This window comes from Lampetra planeri, chromosome 25 (assembly GCF_965212315.1).
Source record: "Lampetra planeri chromosome 25, kcLamPlan1.2.h2, whole genome shotgun sequence".
Classification (NCBI taxonomy): domain Eukaryota; kingdom Metazoa; phylum Chordata; class Hyperoartia; order Petromyzontiformes; family Petromyzontidae; genus Lampetra; species Lampetra planeri.
In genome coordinates, this window is record NC_136131.1 from 7,178,623 (window position 1) to 7,195,553 (window position 16,931).

Genomic DNA, 16,931 nt, shown 5'->3' on the forward strand with positions numbered 1-16,931 from the left:
GAATGTCCACATGTGTGTGTCCCTACGTGTGTGTGTCCACGTGTATGGGTGTCCACGTGTGTGTGGATGCCCACATGTGTGAATGTCCACATGTGTGTGTCCCTACGTGTGTGTGTCCACGTGTGTGTGGATGTCCACGTGTGTGTGGATGCCCACATGTGTGAATGTCCACGTGTGTGTGTCCCTACGTGTGTGTGTCCACGTGTGTGTGGATGTCCACGTGTGTGAGTGTCCACATGTGTGTGTGTCCCTACGTGTGTGTGGATGTCCATGTGTGTGTGTGTGGCCTTAACGTGCACATAGCCTGGCACAAGCGCCGTGGTGACGTCACCACTACTTAGTGGCGAATGGCGGTTGTTGTTGTTGTTGTGTGCGTGGATGTCCATAGTGGGGAACGCCAGTGCAGTGGTTAGTACGTTGCGCTACAAACTCGGCAGAGACCCAAATTCGATTCCCGTTCATGACCAACACCAGTGACGATCATCTGAACCGGTCCCGCGTCTCCCCTAGGTTTACTCAGCCTTAAATGAGTACCTGGCGCGGTGTGCCAAAAAACACCAGCACTGGGGAGACAGAGGCGGTGTTGGGTCGCCCACCCCCTCGTGTGTCGTGCCGGAATTCTTCGGTGCTCACTAACAGAACTTGCCTCTCAACCTACGCTTGGGAGACCTCTGTCTTTACGCGAGACATCTTCTGGAGCTAACCGCACTTTGCCGCAGCAGTCTCTGTTTGGCTACACGACGGTCCGGTGGTGGTGGTGGTGGTGGGGAAGGAGGGTGTCATTCCGTGTCCGTGTCTCCGTGGGGGCAGCTGCTGGAGTGGATCCGGCGCACCATCCCGTGGCTGGAGAACCGCGTGCCGGAGAACACGATGCGCGCCATGCAGCAGAAGCTGGAGGACTTCCGTGACTACCGCCGCATGCACAAGCCGCCCAAGGTGCAGGAGAAATGCCAGCTGGAGATCAACTTCAACACCCTGCAGACCAAGCTGCGGCTCAGCAACCGCCCGGCATTCATGCCGTCCGAGGGCAAGATGGTGTCGGTGAGTCATTCGTGCGAATCGGCGTCGCGTCGCCGCGTCGTCACCGCGCCGTCACCGCCATCGCCGCGTCGTCACCGCGCCGTCACCGCCATCGCCGTGTCGTCACCGTGACGTCACCGTGACGTCACCACGCCGTCACCACGCCGTTGCCGCATCGTTAACGCCGCCGCGTGCCACCTCCGCCAACGTCGCCACCATGATCACCGCTTTCAACGTCGTCGTAGGCATATTTGCCATCACCTCATCTTCCACTATCATCTTTACCATAATCTCCTCTGCCACCATCATCACTACCACCATCTTCATTATCATCGTCGTTATCCTTAACATTATCATCATTATCTCTGCCATCACTGCCATCACCACCAAGATTATCACCATCACTGCCACCGACATCTCAACCACCATTACTGCCAACAACAGCATCATCATGGCTATCACTACCATTGTTATCATCATCGTCACCATCCATCATAATCATCATCAAATCCACCATCACATTTCCTAACACTGTCTTATTCAGCATCATCATCATAAGCATGGATTAACGTATTGATCAGTTAGTTCACTGATGAGCTAACTTGGTCATTGATGCACAGGTTGTGTGATTGGTCAATAGTTGCTTTGATTTATTCACGAGCTATGGGGCAACGTATCCATTGGTCGTTGGCTAGGCCGGTGGATCAACAGGGTAAGTGATTGGTTGCTCCATAGACTGTTGAGTTCATTGATTGATCGAGCGATGTCTCGCGTCCCCTCCCCCGCGCCGTGCTCAGGACATTGCCAACGCGTGGAAGGGCCTGGAGCAGGTGGAGAAGGGCTACGAGGAGTGGCTCCTCACCGAGATCCGCCGCCTCGAGCGCCTCGACCACCTCGCCGAGAAGTTCCGCCAGAAGGCGACGATCCATGAGACGTGGACCCACGGTGAGCTCCCCCTCCCCGCCCCCCTCAAGCACGGTGAGACCTCCCTCCGCGCCGGTACAGCAGAGTCCCTCACCCCTCACCGCCCCCGCGCAGAGAGGATGACCCCCTGACCCGTTGCCCTGTCTCACGCCGTGACACTCGGACTGTCGCGGCCGTCTTGTCTGCCCTGTCCTGTTCATTCAATCATCTCCCTTCCCACGCCTTCCATCCCATGCGTTGTGTCTATCGTCCGCCACGCCTCCTGTACCACGTTTATCATCCCCATGTCTCCCATCCCCATCTCCATCTCCCATCCCGTGCCTCTCATCCCATGCTCCCCATGTCCCGTGTCTCCCATGCCATGTCACTTGCCCCTGTTTCCCCTATCCCGTGTATCCGGTGCCATGTCACCTGTCCGTGTGTTCCCCCATCCTGTGTTTCCCATGTCCCGTGCCTTGTCCCCCATCCCGTTTCCCCCGTGCTATGTCTCCCGTGTCCCCCGTGCCATGTCACCTGTCCCCGCGTCCCCTCATCCCATGTCTCTACGGTGTCTCCGGCACGGCGCACAGGCAAGGAGTCGTGGCTGTCTCAGAAGGACTACGAGTCGTGCTCCCTGATGGAGATCAAGGCGCTGATGAAGAAGCACGAGGCCTTCGAGAGCGACTTGGCCGCCCACCAGGACCGCGTGGAACAGATTGCCGCCATCGCACAGGAGCTCAAGTATGTACTCAACTTAAACGAATAAATTAAGTATATTTTATTTTACCAGCTAGAGCCCACTGAGCTATGCAGCTCTTTATCAGAAGCGACCTGGCTACCACAAATGAGAACCAAACGAAGTGGCTTATCGTGTGGAAATGCGTAGCAGCCAAATTCTCTCAACGCACGTTGATTCTAAATATGGATGGAGGTACCGGAGGACCCCAAGAAAGATCCACGTGGCAGGAGCATGCAATCTCCAAATATTACAGGCGTCAGGGTCAAGATCGAACCCAATGACTTCCCGCATACCAGACGAGGGAGATAACATCTCACCACCAAAACACACAAAGATCACCTGTATAGCCTCAGCAGACTGTTGGGACAATCTATTGTGAATGCTATCCCGTCTGCTGACCCGCGTCTTCCCGATCCACAGCGAGCTGGACTACCATGACGCGGTGTCGGTGAATGCGCGCTGCCAGGCGATCTGCGACCAGTGGGACAGCCTGGGCACCCTCACACAGAAGAGGAGGGAGGCACTGGAGGTGAAGAGGGAGCGGCGCACCGGGGATCTTTCGATTATTTGCGCTTTTTTTTGTTTATTACATTTGGTGGGATGTGAGCGAGTGGGTGGGTGGATGAGTGAGTGGGGTGAGCGAGTGTGTAAGTAGGTGAGTGATTGGCTGAGTAGGCGAGTGGGTGAGTGTAAGTAGGTGAGTGATTGCCTTAGCGAGCGAGTGGGTGAGACGGTGAGTTATCGATGGAATGAGTGAGTAAAAGGGAGTTATTTATTGACTAAGTAGGCAAGTGAGTAAGTTCATGAGTTAGTCGGTGAGCGGGTGGGTAGTTGGTAGAATTATTTGTTGAGTTTGTTCGTGAGTGATTTTGTAAGTTAATGATTGAGTTAGCCGTTGAGCGATACCTTAACAAGTGCTTGGTTAATTGAGGTGGTGATTGATTTCGTAAATTCGTTACTGAGCGAGTGACTCGGTGGCTGAACAAGTGGGTGAGAAGGCGAGTGAATGAGCGAACTATTGAGCGAACCACTTGGCGAGTGAATTGGCAATTTTGCGAGCAAGTGAAGATTCAGCGAGCAAATCGCCCAAGGGGCTGAGCCGGGCCGTGTGGCCGCCGCTCCCCACAGAGGACCGAGAAGCTGCTGGAGACGATCGACCAGCTGTACCTAGAGTTCGCCAAGCGCGCCGCGCCCTTCAACAACTGGATGGAAGGCGCCCAGGAGGACCTGCAGGACATGTTCATCGTGCACACCATCGAGGAGATACAGGTACCCACGCGGCCCGACATTGCGACGAGCAACCACTACTGAACGCGCACGCCTTAGCGTTGTCCAACGAGATCGCGAAAATAGCGCCGCACATTTCCGACCGACTTTAGAGAAACCCTCGCAGCGACCGAAGTGGTGAAGTGTGGCTAAAACTATAAACGCGGCGTCGTTGTTGGTAGCTCGAAATCAGTCCCCCCTCTAGCACCCGATCATCGCGACTAAGATTAAGTGACAGGTGGGTGTCGTTTGCGGGCCGGTTTAATGTGGCAGCCCTCGTGCGGCCGCGGGCCTCCCTTCCCCCGGTGCTCTCGGCAGCCGCGTTTGAGCTGGGTTCCGCGAAGGGCCTCAGCTTGGCCTTGGCAATTGGCGCTGAAACGAGAAGATCCGGCATCAGCAGACGAGGACACAGCGGGTGCAGATTTGCGCGGCAGCGTTTTGGGTGCACGCACTGCCCTTTGTTAATCCACTGCTGGATGAGGGCCTCCCCGCCGTGCGTCGGTTATGGGGGGAAGCAGTGGTTTGACTGTACTTTGCCTCGCCGGTGAGTGCGAGTCGGCTCGACTCTGACCACGGCTCTAACCCTGGCTCTCGGGTGCACCCCCTCCCCCAACCCACTCCTCGACACGTGGCCCCCCAGCTTCTCATCACAGCCCACGAGCAGTTCAAGGCGACCATCCCCGAGGCGGACAAGGAGAAGACGGCAATCTTGGCCATCCACTCGGAGGTGGTGAAGATCTCGCAGACCTACAACATCAAGCTGGTCGGCCCCAACCCCTACTCCAACCTCACTCCGCAGGACATCACCACCAAGTGGGACTCGGTGAGGCACTGCTGCCCTGACGGACGGACGGACGGACAGGTGGACAGAGAGATGGACGGACAGATGGACATGGAGACAGATGGATGTTTGAATAGATGGAGGGATAGACCGATGAATATATCGATAGACAAACAGATGTACACACATACAGACGGGTGGACAGAATGACTAACGGATGTACTGGACAGAGAGATTGACGAACAACCAAGACAGAGTGACTGATGGATGTATAATTGGACGGATGGGCTTTTGGATAGAGAGTTGAATCACTGGACATACAGATGGACATATGGAGAGCCAAACAGACATGCATGCATGGAAAGATGAGCGGACAGACAGACAGACCATCATCCATACAGCCAGGCAACTGGCCTAGTGGTGGGTGCAGGGGGCAGGTAAATGAGAAAAGGGATATATGCGGGTTAGTGTGAGCGAACAGGAAATACAGGTGCGTGACTGAGTGAGTGAACGAGTGAGTTGATGCGTATGCCATGCGTGCGCCACGCATGGGCCATGCATACGGCATTCGTGAGCCACGTGCGAGCCATGCATACGCTACTCGTGTGCCATGCATGACCCATGCGTGTGCCATGCATAAGCCATGCGTGAGCCATGCGTGGGCCACGCATAAGCCACGAGTGAGCTGTGCATACGCAGAACGTCTGCCTAGCGTGAGCCACCCATGCGCCATGTATGAACCACCCATGCGCCATGCGTGAGCCATGCGTATGCCTGTCTCTGTGCGGCAGGTGAGGCAGCTGGTGCCACAGAGGGACCAGTCCCTGCAGGAGGAGCTCGCGCGCCAGCATTCTAACGAGCGCCTGCGCCGCCAGTTCGCCTCGTCGGCCAACATCATCGGGCCCTGGATCCAGACCAAGATGGAGGTTCGACCTCACCCGTGTCCACATCCATGACCTCTCACCTCCGACCTCACTTATGGAACTAGACTCGGACCGATAATCATCATGATTATTATCATCATCATCATCATCATCACTCTCTTTGTCATCTTCATCATCTTCGTCACAGTCGACGTCTTCATCATGATTCCCGCACCTCCGATTAGCACGGTTGGCTATGTGAAGAAGTTCAACATACATATATAAATCATCATTATCAACATCTTCATTATCGCCATTGCCATGGTCCACACCATTGCCTTGATCTCCACGCCTCCGTGTCCTTGCAGGAGATCGGGCGCATCTCAGTGCAGATGCAGGGCACCCTGGAGGACCAGATGAACCAGCTCAAGTCCTACGAGCAGAACATCATCAACTACAAACCCAACATCGACAAGCTGGAGGGCGACCACCAGCTCATCCAGGAGGCCCTCGTCTTTGACAACAAGCACACCAACTACACCATGGAGGTGAGCACGGCTCACCACGCTCACCATACACACTCCCGTGCACTATGCACACAACCCGTAGAATGCACGCACCGCCATACTCCACGCACACTACCATACATACCACCATACCCCATACACGCCACCGTGCCCCATACACACCACCATACACCATACACACCACCGTGCCCCATACACACCACCATACCCCATACACGCCACCGTGCCCCATACACACCACCATACCCCATACACGCCACCGTGCCCCATACACACCACCATACCCCATACACGCCACCGTGCCCCATACACACCACCATACCCCATACACGCCACCGTGCCCCATACACACCACCATACACCATACACGCCACCGTGCCCCATACACACCACCATACCCCATACACGCCACCGTGCCCCATACACACCACCATACCCCATACACGCCACCGTGCCCCATACACACCACCATACCCCATACACGCCACCGTGCCCCATACACACCACCATACCCCATACACGCCACCGTGCCCCATACACACCACCATACCCCATACACGCCACCGTGCCCCATACACACCACCATACCCCATACACGCCACCGTGCCCCATACACACCACCATACCCCATACACGCCACCGTGCCCCATACACACCACCATACCCCATACACGCCACCGTGCCCCATACACACCACCATACCCCATACACGCCACCGTGCCCCATACACACCATCATACCCCATACACGCCACCGTGCCCCATACACACCACCATACCCCATACACGCCACCGTGCCCCATACACACCACCATACCCCATACACGCCACCGTGCCCCATACACACCACCATACCCCATACACGCCACCGTGCCCCATACACACCACCATACCCCATACACGCCACCGTGCCCCATACACACCACCATACCCCATACACGCCACCGTGCCCCATACACACCACCATACACCATACACCACACCACCATACACCCCACCATACTACACCATGGATGTGACAACACCACACACGCCGCACATCAACCCAGATGTCCACGCCATCCAGACACTGGGGGCGCAGATAGTACATCTCTCCCTCTCTCCTCCACCCTGGTCCGCGAATCTGGTCAATGGTGGGCACTGATCTGTGATCTGTAAACCCTGATCCCTGGTATGTGGTCCCTAACATGAGATCCCTAGTTCCTGGTTCCCGGTACCATAATCTTGATTTACAAACCCTGGTACCATTGTCCATGATCTCTGTTCCATGATCCATTAATCCTGGCACAACGTTCGTGATCTCCGATCCCGAATCCCCCCCGATCCCTAATCATCGTTCGCCGAGCCCGTGACCCTCGATGCGTGACCCCCTTCGTGCAGCACATCCGCGTGGGCTGGGAGCAGCTGCTGACGACGATCGCGCGGACGATCAACGAGGTGGAGAACCAGATCCTGACGCGGGACGCCAAGGGCATCAGCCAGGAGCAGCTCAACGAGTTCCGCGCCTCCTTCACCCACTTCGACCGGGTGAGGCCACCGTGCCCCGACACCCACCCACCCCCTTCACCCAGCCCCCACGCCATCACCGCACGTGCCGTGCCGTTACAGTCGACAGGGCCACCTTCGATTAGCACGGTTGGCTACGGGGGGGGGGGGGGTGTAAAAGAAGTTCAACATACTGACGAAAGTGGGCCCCCCAGAGCGGGCCCGTGTGTGTGTGTGTTGTTTTTCTGTCACTAATGATTAATGAGGGGCCCACGTGGCATTCAGACACGGGCCTCCAGGACAATCTCTGGGAGGCCTCGAGTGTTACCGGAGGTAAAAGTGCAGCCTCTGCCTAAAGTCTGTTTTGTTTAAAGAGACGACTAAAAAATGTAGTCATGCGAAGCGTAAAGAGTTGACGATTCTCAACGAGGCACTTGCCACTAAACACAAATTAAATAATCTATATTGGCTGCACGCATTGGCCAAATAAAGTGAGTCAGTCGGTTGGTATAACTTCACACGACCGACACGACCCCATGCCATGATCCAAACACTAACACCGACCACTGTGACACTTTATCGTGACACAAACACTGCCGTCACGCTAGCACTAACACAAACACTGCCGTCACGCTAACACTAACATCCACAGTGTGACACAAACACTGGCGTCATCCTCATACTAACATCCACAGCGTGACGCGGGCACTAACGCAACACTCATCCAGCAGCGGATCGACACGCGGGCTGCCCTGCATGCGTGCGTGGCTGGACCACCGGCTTGCAGCGTAGCGCCAGATCGAACGCGATGCTCACGCCACCGTCTGCAGTGTATGATACGTGGCACTAACCCGGCACTAACGCTCCCCTTGCGCGCGCGTGTGCGCGCATGCTGTCCGTGTGCTCTGCCCTGTAACGCGTGTTGCTGACCACGCGCCACAACGCTCGCCCGCCTCGGCTTGCCACCCGCACCCAATGCCACGCACGCACCCACGCACGCACCCACGCACGCACCCACGCACGCACGCGGCGCTCGCAGTGTCAGGAGGGTGCGCTGGGCTTCGAGGATTTTAAGGCCTGCCTCATCAGCCTGGGCTACGACCTGGTGGAGGACGAGCAGGTACGATCGCCAGGCGTGCGCCGCCTGGCGTCCCATTCCCGCCCGCGTGGCATCGTCCAACTACCCGCACTGACTCTCTCTTTGCCCTGTGCTCGTCTCTCCCTCTGTGTGTCTCTGCGTGTCTGTCTCTGTGCGCCTGGCTGTGCGTCTCTCCCTGCGCCGCAACTATGTCCGTGTCCACACATCATTCGCACACTCACGTGGACATGGCGTCGCTCTGTCCATCGTCCCACTTACTACGTGGCGGGGGTCCTTCGCGATCCTATCCTCTGCTCCTGTCGCCACCTCCTGCTTCTCCTGCTCCTCCTCCTGCGGCTCCTCCTGCTCCTCCTGCTTCACCTCCTCCTGCTCTTCCCGACCGCCGAGTAGAAGAAGAACGGGATGATGGAGCCAGATGATTTCAGGGCGTGCCTTATCTCCATGGGCTACGATCTGGTAGGCGAGCGTCGATCACCCTAACCCACCCTCTTGCCCGAATGCCCTTTGCTCGCCCCCACCCCAGGGGGTGTTTCCTCCGTTCCGTTGATCCCTTGGCGTCACCCCCCGCCGCCAATGTGGGCACCTGCGGTTGCGTGGGGTTGAATGGGGGGGGGTGGGGTGGAATGTAGCCGGTACATCTCTACGAGAGTGAATGGAAGTCGCTTTGACTTCCGGATCTCTGTGGAAGTGGGTTGGGGGAGGGGGGGGGGACTCTTTAACGAAAATATTTATTTAAATTGACGTTGGATAATGTCGGTGACGTCTATGCACCAGTTGATGATGTTCAAAGTGCATGATGATGTCGTTGGGCATGTCGATGTGTATGCCGAGCGTGTGGATGGTTCTGAGGCTAACGATCATGTGGATGATGTTGATGTCAAGGATGATCTCGATGTTGTTGCCAATGGGGATGATGTGAATGATGTCGATAAATTTGACATCACAGCGCCGCTGACACCAATGTGGACTATGCCGGTGATGATGGCGATGTTAACAACGATGGGGGTCGATGTATGTGATGATGACGATGGCTTTAGCGGTCACGACATCGCCCACTGAATGCGGACGCTGTCGGGGATGATGATGATGATGATGTGGACGTTGATGTCGCGGACGATGTCGCTGTGGTACCAGGGCGAGGCGGAGTTTGCGCGCATCATGACCCTGGTGGACGCCACCAACACCGGCTCGGTCACCTTCCAGTCGTTCATCGACTTCATGACGCGGGAGACGGCCGACACCGACACAGCCGAGCAGGTCATCGCCTCCTTCAAGATCCTCGCCGCAGACAAGGTGAGGGCCACGTGCCGGGACCCGCCGCCAACAACAACAACACCCGGCAACAACAACACCCAGCAGCAACACCTGCCAACAACATTCGGCAACAACACCCGGCCAACAACACCCGGCCAACAACACCCACCAACAACAACGACCAACACCTGGCAACAACACCCACCAACAACACCCACCAACAACACCCACCATCTGTGGTTCCTCCTCGCCCATCTGAGTAACTCTCTCTCTTCAAGAGCGAGCATGTGTTGTGCTTCTAGAACAACATTATTATTAATATTGTTTATTTAAGCAAGCACAATTTTGACTGGTTTTGACTTTCTGGGCCTCATCAACAGTCAGGAAGGTTCGACAAACGCGGCCAGATTACCACTCGTTTATGCCAAGAGCCCTCCATCAAAAATATGGGGCCAAATCGGGAAATGTATCCTTTAACATTTAGGAAAGGTTTAATTTGTCTGAGAGGGGAGAGATAGACAAGTGCGTGGAGGGGGTAGTAGAGTGAAACGAGAGGGGAGAGGTAGGAGAGTACGTGGAGGGGGGTAGTGGAGTGAAACGAGAGGGGAGAGGTAGGAGAGTGCGTGGAGGGGGTAGTGGAGTGAGATGAGAGGGGAGAGGTAGGAGAGTGCGTGGAGGGGGTAGTGGAGTGAGACGAGAGGGGAGAGGTAGGAGAGTGCGTGGAGGGGGTAGTGGAGTGAGATGAGAGGGGAGAGGTAGGAGAGTGCGTGGAGAGGGGTAGTGGAGTGAAACGAGAGGGGAGAGGTAGGAGAGTGCGTGGAGAGGGGTAGTAGAGTGAGACGAGGGGTAGGAGAGTGACTCTGTGGGTTTCTCGCCGCCCCGTCTGCCCCCATCCCGCGCGTCACACAGAACTTCATCACGGCCGAGGAGCTGCGCCGGGAGCTTCCCCCGGAGCAGGCCGAGTACTGCATCTCGCGCATGGCCCACTACTCGGGCTCCGAGGGCACCCCCGGCTGCCTGGACTACATGTCCTTCTCCATGGCCCTCTACGGCGAGAGCGACCTGTAACTCGCGGCACCGACCCCAACGACGCACGCCCCCGAACCCCCACCCCACCCCGCGGAGTAACCACCCGTCCCAAATAAAAAATGCAGATCCCGAAGAAATGCTTGCCCTCCCCTCCCTCCCATCGCGGGGATTCACCTGTGCCAATCCCTCCTTCCGTCCCTCCGTACCCAAAAATAATTGCCACCTCCCCGCCAAGAAACGACAATTCCACCACCCTCTCCCTCCCCCCCCCTCAAAACATATATTCAGCATGGCCTACCCACCGTCCCCCCCCCCCTCCCTGTCCCCGATCCTCCCTCTTCATGCAATCGCGACCCCAGCTGCCCCGCACATTCTCGCCGTACGGGAGGACACCGGCCGTGACAATCTCCCTGACCGTCACAGCCGGGGTTGGTGGTTCACGGCGGGAATGGCGGCGGTGGGCATCCGTGGTCGGGGTGGCTAGGGTCTCGGTGGCGCCGCGGCGAAAACGAAACCGCTCACCGTGACAATAACGGTGCCCGGTGTAGACTTCGGCAGAGCGGCGGAGTCGAGGGCTAGACGTGGCGCCGGACGGGGCTGGGATCGGTGGTAGAGGCAAGCGGAAGGCTGGAGGGATTGTAAAGGTTCAGAGGTCATCGCGGATGATACACCGTGTATGCCACCGCAACCTCGCCATCGCTTCCGCCACCTCCGCTAGATCCTCCACTGCTGCTGCTGCTGCTGCACAGTCGCCCGCGCTACCTCTAAGGACTATCTCGTCATCATCATCACCACCACCACTGCCACCACCTCCGCCGCGTGGCTTTAGGTCTTCCCTCTTGACCACCAGGCTCTAGTTGCCACTTCCATCGTCTGTGCCATGGCGAGGTTTAATCGTGGGGTTAGCTGGCCAACAATTGGACGACATGTAACGCTAAGCCTTGCTTATGGACTAAACCTTGAAGATTAGTGCAAAGGGGATGTGCAGCGTAAAAAGACTGTCAGCGGCTGAATGGCCATTCAGTAAACTCTGCATGGGGTGCGTTATTTCTCATGGCACGGTTGTTTTCGCCACAGCGCCTCTTTTGTTTATGATTATTATGATTATTATAAACGATATTGTTTTATTATAACTTTTCTTGTTGTTTGGCCCGAATTCTGGAAAGTCTGGAGACATAACTCTGAGTTTACGCTTAACCTTTAGCCTTTAACGTCCCTGGTTAGAGTTTGCAGGCTTCTCTTTAGCTGAGCCGAACACTCCTCGTTGATGTATCGGCGGTCACCGGGGTGGGCAGAGGAGTTAGCTTCCTGGTAGGACATGTAGAGTACCCATATTTAACCGCAGTCCTCAAAAGGGCGCCAGCCGAAATGTCCGTCGCTCACGCGCTGCGAGCTGGAGTAGGTGAAACGGGATGTTCTGAAGTTCGCTTGCCCTCGCCATGCCCACGGGCCGTGTTTATCTTGCGCTTTACCAAATCATCCGACGCGTCTGATGCGCGTCAGACGACATTACGATTGGACACGATCAAGGACCTGGAGGAGAGGGGCGCGGGTGAGGGCCTTGGGAAGCCATCCCGTCTATCATCATCATCACCAGCACCATCGCTACTACTACCACCATCATCACCGGCACTGTCACCATCACTGCCGCCATGACTGCGCGCACCCCAGCGGGGCCACAGTGCTGTCTGCTGTGGGTTTAATGAATTAAACTCAAGTGCACATCCGGCTTGGATAATTAGACATGGTAATTAGTATTGTGTCTAATTATGGACATGCATAACAAACAGCACTGTCTCCCGTGGCTCGAATGAAGGCTAGAGTCCATCTGAGCCAGGGTCCTCTTTCGGGGTTCCCTCCCATTATCCCTTCACTCCCTGAGCTCCCGACCACCACCCCCGGTCCACCTTTCGAACCCCTCGTGCGGGACCTGTGGGGGGCCCCTCAGCCCTGACTCGGCACTCCGTCTGGGACCCTGGGCTCATAATGGCCACCACCTGGAGAAGGCCGGGGAAACTCAGTGCTGCCCCATGTTAAACCTAGGTCTGGGTCAGAGCAAAAGCTGCAATTATCAGGGGAAGTTTCAATTAATTAAGCAATAATGAACTGAAGCTACCTTAAATTTAAGTCGGCAAATGAGAAGCTGAACGCAATGTTTTTTGATGTCTTGACTTGGTCTGTTACAGAAACACGTGCCTCTATTTTATCTTTTAACCTTTAACCTTATCTTCTTCTTGACGAATGCAATAACCCCTGCACAGCAGCAAACGGGTGCCGATATATTTTAATAAACGGCTCAACCTACCGTGGGTGTGTCAAGGTTTATTTTATTGAGAGAGAGAGAGAGGTCAGGCGGTCAGAGAAAGCGAATGGATTGAGTTGATGAAAAGAAAATGACTGGTAGAGAGGAATGAGCTGATGGGCGGAACGTGAATTGTATCCACGATACTCGCATCGGGAGCGAAGCGGTGACGCCGTTCGTGAACGTTAAGCGGAGAAGGGGGCTGGAATGGAAGACAGAAATCGAATTGTGCGCCGCACACAAAACTAAAAGGCGGAGGCCCCACGAGTAAGGCGCTGGGATTCCAAAGCCAGTTCAAGGGCACTTGGAAGATCCCTGCGTGACCCAATGATAGACACCCCCACTGATTTAATAGGGAGAAAATTAAGTGAAAATGACAATTCATAAATCGACAAAGCCACTGCATGTCTTCCCAGCAATCTCAATAGACGTGTTATGTTTTAACACCCTCGTCTGAGACGTGAGTAATCGTTTTCACGATATTCAGTCAGCTGTTGAGAAGGAAATAGAGGGAGAGGTGGGGGGGGGCATTATAAATGGATCACCCTGTGTATTTCTGTGAGCTCCCAGTGCCTTATTAGGACCGACGATGCCTTTAATGCGTGCGGTGTAGATTCCGATTCGAAGAGAGTTGAGCGTTGGGAGTGGATTGAGATGAAGCGTATTTGTGGTTATAGCTTCATGTTACATTGACACACAGACAGACACACACGTGGGTATGTGTTTGGCTGTGCGGTGGGCTATAGCTGATACTCGATGACAGCTACTTTCGGGAGTGACCCGGCACCTTTTTAGCCGAACCGATACTGTGGCTTTACTTTGATAATCGAACACTACACGTGTGTCCATGCTGATGATGGAGACACGTCTGAACACGAATCGCACACAGTTATGGACTTGGACTTTCAAACTGTGTTTTTTTGTTGCTGCATCTCGTGACAATAAAGACAGTCCCGTTTAAAAGTTTGTGTCAAAAAGTGTAAGGTGCGACTTTCGTCATTTATTGAAACAGACACGATTGCACACGTACATTTTGCGCGCATTCACACATGCACACATGCACACATTTTCAAACACATGTACTCCTACTCGTTTGGAATGTATTTTCGTGTTTAGTTTGGTTGTTATTCCCACGCACCTCCAATTAGCACGGTTGGCTACATACGGTGTGAAAGACGTTCAACATAAATACATCATACCACATTCAGCGTCTTTTACAACAGACTGTTGGGGTAAGTCTGTTAGCGAGCACCCATGAAAGCCGGCATAGCACACGAGGGGGGATGGGTGGCGCCGAACCGCCTTTGTCTTCCCCAGTGTTGACGTTTACACACCGCACCAGGTACTCATGTAACCTTGAGTCATCTTCTTGGTTCTTTCGGTAAAGTCACGTAGAAGGGAAGTAATACAATAATAAAAATAAAACATAATTAAATAATTCTCACGACGTTTCGGCCACAACGCAAGCAGCCGTCCTCAGGTGAAGACCAGGTCTGTCGGGGAGACAGCGTCTGAATGAAACACCACCACGCTTGGAGCGTATATACGCTCCAAGAAACGTCGTGAGAATTATTTTATTATGTTTTATTTTTATTATTTCATTACTTCCCTTCTACGTGACTTTACCGAAAGAACCAAGAAGATGAATCCCTGCAGTCACGAAAGCTTTAAATCGAAATTTGACCTTGAGTCGACCGAGAAGACGCCCAGGACCGGTTGAAATATTTGCCAGGGTTATTTGGTCGTGAGCGGGAATGGAACTCGGGCGGCCGGGGTTCGGAGTGCAGTGCGCTGCTAACCATTGCGCCACCGCTCCGTCTTACACTTGGGGTAATAGAGTACCCCACCCCCCCTCATACACTCATGTTGAATTCTGCTAACACTGAGTAATCACTGCCCCCTGCTGGCAGGCTAACACCCCAATGCTCACTGGAGGTCTGTGTTGCGTCGCCTTGTAACCTTGTAACAGCACAGGGAGAGGGATAAGCTGCCATTAGGGGGGGGGGGGTCCCCCTAGGCCAGGGGTCGGCAACCTACGGCTCCGGAGCCGCATGCGGCTCTTTACGGGCTGCTTCTTGACGATATGTACGTATGTACATAGATGCATTGCGGCTCTTGAAATTCTGAATTTTGTACCGAATTGGAAAGAAATGGCTCTTCTTGTTATTTTGGTTGCCGACCCCTGCCCTAGGCTAAAGTAAATTGCGCTACGAGACTTTTGGTTTCATTACGTTATGTGCGCAATATATATGCACGTATATTTATTACAGTATTATGCACAGTAGTATTACATACAAAGTTCTCCCCGTATAGCCTTGACATATTGTAGGGGGCAAGTGCTGTTAGCAATTGGCACATAGGAAGGCCGGAACCGGCACACGATGTGAGTGGGTAACACCACGCCCGGCCGCCTTTGTCTCCCCAATAGCGATGTTTACACACCGCACAGGGTACTCATTTGAGGCTGAGTCGACCTCGGGGAGGCCCAGGACCGGTTCAGTTAATCGTCACCGGTGTTGGTGGCCGTGAGCGGGAATCGAACTTGGGTCGTGCCGGGTTCGTAGCGCAGCACGCTGACCGCTACACCACCGCTCCCCCCCACTCTCAGTATCCACACACACGATCATTGCCCACACAGCCAATACCATCAATACCACGCCATTCGCCACCAAGTGACGGTGACATCACCACGGCGCCTGTGCCAGGCCAAGTGCACTTTGAGGCCACGTGAAGTGTCGAAGACTCGCTGGCAGGAGGGTCACGGGACAGACCCAGCAGGTGCCATGGGTTGGCACCAGGGGCGGTTTCTTCATTAAGGCGATTGGGCGACGCACCACCAATGTCATTCGACCACAGAGTCACGCGAGCCGTCACTGTGCCTCTGGATATAGTCCAATCAGCGTCATGTCCCGTTCTGTGGAGTACCGCCTCTTTTTGGGCGATTTCACTCCGGCTGAGAATCGCCCCGAGTGGTCCCATAGACTTACATTCAAAGATGTTTTTTTCGAACGGGGGCGCTGCAATGCATTCTCTATGGCTTCCGGGAGGGCATGCACTAACGTGCTTACGTCATCATACGTAAGCACGTTGCATCCAACAATATTATTTGTCGCCACCTAGTGGAATCTTTAATAAAAGAAACTTGAGTGGATTGTATTAATAGTGAGTATAGAAACAAACAAGATGTATTGTAAAAGTCACTTTATTTTTCATTAATATTAAAGAAGTGAATTTGCCTTTACATGCTTAAGCTGTTAATTTATCCTTTGCATGGGTGGACCTTATCCTTATAAATCATCCAGACATTTGCCCCCCCTGAGAGATTTTGCAGGAGCCGCCACTGGTTGGCACCCAGGTGTCATGGGTTGGATGACTGAGATGACCGGTAGACGCACCAGCTGTACCCCCTACTCTGAGCGTAACCACACACACACGCACCTATTCAGTTTAACACGCAGGCTTTCGCGACCGATATTATTCATGATAAAGGTTTTGGGGTTAGATCGCGTCAGTATAACCTGCAGTGTGGAGGGTGAAGGGTGCGGATGAGTGGGTGTCTCTGTAAGACCGGGCCCTCAACACGGATGAAAAGGAATCACCGATTTGAGTTCAGGGGAAGAGTGACCATGGTAGTAGTAGCGATATAAGAGCGATAAGGAGATGA

General features: G+C 54.5%; 1 protein-coding gene across 6 annotated transcripts in view; it reads left to right on the plus strand.

Moving 5' to 3' along the window:
- LOC144727351 (alpha-actinin-2-like) overlaps positions 1-11,257 on the plus strand; it is a 47,029-nt gene extending 35,772 nt beyond the window's left edge. For 2 of the 6 annotated variants that reach the window (XM_078606101.1, XM_078606103.1), the window contains exons 10-22: positions 811-1,041; positions 1,818-1,965; positions 2,514-2,664; positions 3,083-3,191; positions 3,791-3,931; positions 4,569-4,751; positions 5,501-5,635; positions 5,941-6,120; positions 7,479-7,625; positions 8,623-8,703; positions 9,073-9,138; positions 9,817-9,975; positions 10,846-11,102. In XM_078606101.1, coding sequence (XP_078462227.1) covers positions 811-1,041; positions 1,818-1,965; positions 2,514-2,664; positions 3,083-3,191; positions 3,791-3,931; positions 4,569-4,751; positions 5,501-5,635; positions 5,941-6,120; positions 7,479-7,625; positions 8,623-8,703; positions 9,073-9,138; positions 9,817-9,975; positions 10,846-11,004 — 1,890 coding nt within the window. In that variant the 3' untranslated portion in view covers positions 11,005-11,102. Of the gene's footprint in view, positions 1-810; positions 1,042-1,817; positions 1,966-2,513; positions 2,665-3,082; positions 3,192-3,790; positions 3,932-4,568; positions 4,752-5,500; positions 5,636-5,940; positions 6,121-7,478; positions 7,626-8,622; positions 8,704-9,072; positions 9,139-9,816; positions 9,976-10,845 lie in introns of all 6 variants that reach the window. The other 4 variants (XM_078606100.1, XM_078606099.1, XM_078606102.1 and 1 more) reach the window with 2 other exon arrangements.
- The last annotated feature ends 5,674 nt before the right edge of the window (positions 11,258-16,931 follow it).